General features: G+C 45.4%; 1 protein-coding gene across 1 annotated transcript; it reads right to left on the bottom strand.

The window, feature by feature from the left end:
* Nucleotides 1-871: 871 nt before the first annotated feature.
* On the bottom strand, nt 872-2,988 carry hmx2 (H6 family homeobox 2). Its single transcript, XM_062401432.1, has 2 exons — nt 2,617-2,988; nt 872-1,865 (listed from the first exon to the last, which is right to left on the bottom strand). The coding sequence occupies exons 1-2, from the start codon at nt 2,903-2,905 to the stop codon at nt 1,315-1,317; spliced, it is 840 nt and encodes a 279-aa protein (XP_062257416.1). The 5' UTR covers nt 2,906-2,988; the 3' UTR covers nt 872-1,314.
* Between the last annotated feature and the right edge of the window lie 2,726 nt (nt 2,989-5,714).

The raw sequence follows: 5,714 nt of genomic DNA, 5'->3' as shown, positions 1-5,714 counted from the left end.
AATATGCCTCTTTATTAGGTTTCCTCTTACAAGGCCCGATGCTGGAGAGCCGCGGCAGGCAGACTTCAAATGAGAGAAGATCCCGCCCAAAGGCACGAATGGCTTGTGACAGTATGTGCCTGACTTTCCACTCCCTCATCTACCTCTCAGATACCTTTATTTATAAATGTGTTTAGGAAAAATTGCTCATAATTTATCAACCCTCTTGATTTAGAGATTTCCGTGTTCAGTTGAGAGGATTTTAAATTCAAAATCTATCTCGAAGCAGGACTTTAAAGGTCTCTGTACAATGATAACATCTGCAGGGTTCAGACCCATTTTACATATTTTAATCTGGTTGCAGGCTCCTTTGCTCAGGAGTCAAACAAATATGGAAGCTACAGTATGAGTCTCGCAGAGGGACGACTGTGTTCCACCTCACATTACATCCCTATAAAAACTTTCAGAGGACAAATTGAAATACACCTGTCAAAAAACAGATAAGAGGTAAAATTAATGTAAAATGCAATATTTATATAATTTCTCACCAGCTCTTTTTCCTCTCTTAATTTGTACTTAGTGAAAGGTGCAACTAATAAACGTTTAGTAGTCCTTTAATATAGCAGATTATCATGGGTTATTAATGTCTCATATTAGAAAGTGTTTGTATGATTCTTTATGGGACAAATAAATTGTGACATAACTGAATAATAAAATAAAATTTGCCTTTTTCACAAATATTTACCCTCCGTGTGAAAATTTGCAGCTGTGTTAACAGTAAAGTTATAGCACACAAAAATGAACAGTGCATAAAATAAAACCAAGCCAGCCAAATTTTCACTGAAATAGAAAATTTATTGAATGAGAAGGTTATTATTGAAGATCTAAATTACAATAGGAACAATGATGTTTTCCCCTTTGAATGGAAGAAGTGTTCTCTTCCTGTCAGCAGTTTTAGTTCCTGTCAGGTGGAATAAAATGACTCACTGGTCTTTTGCAATTTGTTTGACAAACCAGTGATGAATAATAAAAACATTTCCCCGAACTGATATGAATTCTAAACTCCAGTGTTTTACCAGTTAAAGAAGAAAAAATAAAATAAAGGTACAAAATTATTATAATTAATTATACACATGGTGTATTTTTATACATATAGGGAAGCTTGGTGGCTTTTCTCGTGAGAAGCACAGCTGCTGCATAATAATTTTTCTTTCAACAAATAAAGTGGTACAATTGATATACAGGGGTTAATGTGAAGACACTTATATGAATGTATTGTAGTAATGTGTGTATTTTTTTACGTGGACTGCAGTGGTGCACATACAGCAGAGTCAATCAATACTCGATCTTGTTGTACAGGTTGTATAAAGGTAACGCTGACAGGCTGCTCCCCGGGTAGTACAGGGGCGTCGGGAAGGCGATAGACCGCGGGACGGGGACGCGCATTAAGGAGTTATCTCTGAAAACCAGCGGCATCCCCACTAGTGTCTGTGCGGAGGCGTGGGCCATGTTGGCCGCCTCCAGCTCGGCGGAGAGCTGCCGTTTCCATTTGTTCCTCCGGTTCTGAAACCACGTCTTGACCTGAGTCTCCGTCAGCTGCAGGCTGGAGGCCAAGCAGGCCCGCTCCGAGCTACTCAGGTAGCGCTTCATGTCGAAGGTGGACTCCAGTTGGTACACCTGACTCCGGGAGAAAACCGTGCGCGTCTTCTTCTTGGACGAGTTGCCCTGCTTGTCTGCGCCGTCCGAGTGTCTCTCCTCCGACAGCGGGGACATCTGGTGGCACGGCCGCTCCTGCTCCTCCTTATAGTCCTTGAGCAGAGGCTGGTGCGCAAGGTGCGGCCGCCGTGCCAGCGCGCCGCCCCCGGGCATGAGTCCTTTAGCGGAACCTGAACGCACCACGAGGAGAGAGCCACAATAAATATATTTCCATCATGTTTATTTTACTGAGAGGTGGGGGGGGGGGATAATCATATTACATTGTTTTAACATACTCAGTTTGAGAGTTCGTCAAGTGTGAACTCTGACTTGTTAAATCGGCTGCTGCTGCGAGCCGGTGACTTTTTTAAATAAACAATCCAGAGTGTACAGTATAAGCTATTAATTAAACCCCCGCTCCGTGGATTTAACGCTCAATTGACGACGTGTAGTGCAGCCATTTTGGAAACAGGTTTCATCAATTAGCGGGCTCAATTAAATTTGAAACGAGAGGAAAGACAGGGGGAGGTAATTATTCGACCTTCCACTCCTCTGCCGCTGGGATGACGATGAGGAGGATGATAGTGTCTGCGCATAACAAACAAGTGGAAGTGCATGAGCCGCGTGTGAGTGTCACCAACACAAGCTGATGAAATGTGAACTCAAGTGCAAACAAAAACAATAAACAGGCCTGGTTGTTTATTTATATATATATATATATATATTTATTAAAAGGGCACCTAATTGGGCTTGATTTGACGACATTTATAGTCTAAATAAATAACTGTAAAATGTCAACAAATGTGTGCTAGAAACATTTGTAATTATTTATGTAGTACTTCAACCATTTGTTACATTCCTTAATAATAGTATTATTCCAGAAATTAGGCAGTGACAGTGACAACAATAACAGTCAAATAGAAAAAAAATAGTAATCCTCACCTAAACATGAGAAGTTGTGCGCCCGGCTGCAGGGCTCACTTTGACCCGTGTCGGAGCAGAAGCAGTCCGCCGAGTCCTCCCCGCCGCTGCACTCCTCCTCGGAGGACACCGACAGCGAGCGCCTCCGCTGCAGGGGCAGAGGCATCGGCGGCGGAGGCGGCGGTCCCTTGGAGAGAGCCTTGGTCCCGGAGCGCGGCGCATCGGACGGCGTGCCCAGGATAGACTGGATGGTGAAGCTGGAGATCGGGCCCGACGAGCATTTGCTCCCGCTGTCTTCTGCGTTGCTCATTCTCGCTTCATAACAGTATTGAAGTATTGACTGAATCGGTCTGTCCCCCTTGTATTCCGTTATTGCTTTCTGGTGCGTAAAAATTACGAAAGCGCCTTTTTGTCCCCCCTCTCGCCCCTTTTCCCCCTTCGCCTGTTTAATTGTGGAGTTTTAACATTGAGCTTGTTTTTTCTAGAGCTCGGGGAACGGGACTGTATTCCTGGTCCTCCTCCTCGCGCTCTGGATCGCAGGCAGCAAGGTTGCGTCGCTTCATTTGCATGTAGGTAACCTCCTCCATGGGCCAATGGCTGCCTCCGACACAAGCCCGGAAATTTCAAACTCCTGTCACTGTTTTCGGAAGGGAAGGGGAGAGCGAGGGGACTGGGGTGGCATTGCTCAGCCCTGCATTTGGAACAGTTACAGTAATATTTCTAATTTGAACATAGAATAGTATGGCCATAATATTTACTTCTTTCTAACTTTTACAACATTGAATCCTTACCAGTGTCTATCCCAAGGCTAGTGTTGTTTGAATGAATTAAAACGTGGTTGTCAAATTTAAAGTGTCACATTTTTTCATAAGAAAATATGAGATTATGTATAATAAGATTTTTACTCAATATGCCTTTTAGAATAATGCAGCTCATGCGGCACAGACTTAAAGTTTAGTTTGTTTAATCTAATGTTGCTCATGTGCAACATGTCACCTGTACAACCAGAGAAAGCTTCAGTCAACTGATGGTGACTTCATGCATGCAGACCAATATCCTAGATTGAGTGACGGTGACACGCGCACAGCTTTGGAACTAACACAGAGGCCCGACTACTTTTTTCCTGGAAATAATAAACTCGTTCCGCGTCCATTATCTGCGATTAAGAATTCATTTGATCATTACTGAGCTAATCTGCCACGTGATGGCCGCGCGTGGAGTGCAGGCCGGCTAATTGATTGACTAATTGATTGGAGATGGTGGGGGCTGCGTGCGCGTGTTGTGAGAGGTGGGGGCGCGCGTCCCACCTCCTCCCACCACACCACCCATGTTATATCTCTCTCTGTGTTCTCTGTGTGTGTGTGTGTGTGTGTGTGTGTGTGTGTGTGTGTGTGTGTGTGTCTGCGGGACAGCTGCGGGGCTTGATCTGGCGGTTCGGGCACATTATCCCTCTTTTACTGCTTTGTGCGGGAGCCCCAGACACATTACAAATGGTCAGCTTTAATCATCATGTCAGCTCTTCCCCCGGTAGCCACACAACCGGCATTCGGTGTGGAATCAGGCTGGAAGAGGGAGAAGAAGCCGCCACCGATGATGATGACGGTGGTGGTGGTACTGACAGTGGATTCTGTCGTCATCCTCACCGTAACACCCAAAGAGACGCATCTGGATCCGTGCGTAGATATCGCGCACTGGCAGCGGGGCCAAGCAGCTGCTAAACGATCTTAACAAAACGCCCACGCGGGGGAGGCTTTATCGAAAGGGGGGCAAATATATGAGGGCAGTCGGTGCGGCTGCTGGATTTATGGTGGTTACACATAAGGCGTGAAATCTGCAATGACAGTTAAATGGGTTTATTTTATATGCCGCTCTTTTCAAACAAAGACCTTTGTCAGCGCCGCCGCCTTCATCACTTTCAGACGACTTTTGCAAAGTGAGATTGCTTCATCGCAGAGAGACGGTGGACACCACATGGCTGCAGAGCGTGATTTACACGCGTTGTTGTTTTTTATGTCAGGGGCTCACATTCGGCGTTTTTATAGGCCGAGCAGTGGCGTCCCGTGTTCTATGGAAATGTCCCTGCCTGCAGTCTCACCGGGGCCCGGCTGCACGGTGAGGCCCAGACGAGCGAGGCCCTAAGTCCGTGCTCTATCACAGTGATAGGTGGTGTATGGGCCGCCCTACCGCAATAACAGAACAAGATCTTTAGCAGCAGAGAAAGCTCTGAGAAAGACAGATGAAGTTATGAGGCGCTCTGATCTGGGATTCAAGCTTCGATAAATATTAAACAAAGAGCCTTTACACGCGTGTATTATGATATATGGCGTGTCCAGGTCTAGAATAAGGAAATTACCAGAGAAAATGATATCAATAAATTTTCTAAGTATAAACGTTGATTATGTTTCGATTTTCATTCAAGAAAGCGAGGCCTGCTCTTTTTTCACGGGGCGTTTGTGTGCGTCCGTGCAAGCATGTGTGTGTGAGAGAAGGAGGGGGAGAGAGAGAGGATGAGAGAGAGAGAGAGAGAGAGAGTTGTAAACGCAAGCAAAGCGCCCGAGCCCTGGAGGTGTACAATTTATGTAATCTAAGTGTGGAAATGAACTGGGTAATTTATTGGAAAACACAAAGTCAGGAAGATTGGATCAGCACAGCCTATCCAAGGGCTCCTATCCATCAAGTTCCAATTAACAACCTAACCATTGAGTTTTAATGGCTTTCCAATCTACTGCCCTGATAGACTCATCAATTCCTCGGGGAGAAATTAAGAAAATCGACCGCCCCTCGGCGTTTCGGTGTCATTCTTCACAGCAACTATATGTCAAATTAAAAACACAATTAAAATTTAAACTGTTCCAATCAGACGGTGCCCCGCAACCTATGTTTCACTTAATAGAACTTTGATGAAAATCTGATGCTCGCATTCAATCAGGAAAGCAAATGGGATGGGTTTAAAGCGAGATTTCCTTCTTTCGAGATGTGTCAAAAAGAGTTGTTCAAACACTTTGGGCTTTGGGGGACACACGAGGTGCTCGGATCGCTCCTGTGTGGCCCCCGGTCCCCAGGAGTCACCAACAAAATACCCTCATCCATAGCAGGGTGGGTGCGGGCAGGCTAAGGAC

This window comes from Platichthys flesus, chromosome 12 (assembly GCF_949316205.1).
Source record: "Platichthys flesus chromosome 12, fPlaFle2.1, whole genome shotgun sequence".
NCBI classification, from domain to species: Eukaryota; Metazoa; Chordata; class Actinopteri; order Pleuronectiformes; family Pleuronectidae; genus Platichthys; species Platichthys flesus.
Note: the sequence above shows the minus strand (reverse complement) of the source record. Positions and strands in the feature narration are given on the sequence as shown.

Excerpts from the sequence above, each read along its gene's own strand:
- hmx2 (XM_062401432.1), bottom strand. The coding sequence starts at position 2,905 with ATGAGCAACGCAGAAGACAGCGGGAGCAAATGCTCGTCGGGCCCGATC. Across the intron at positions 1,866-2,616 it reads GCACAACTTCTCATGTTTAG|GTTCCGCTAAAGGACTCATG; the intron begins GTGAGGATTACT and ends TGGTGCGTTCAG.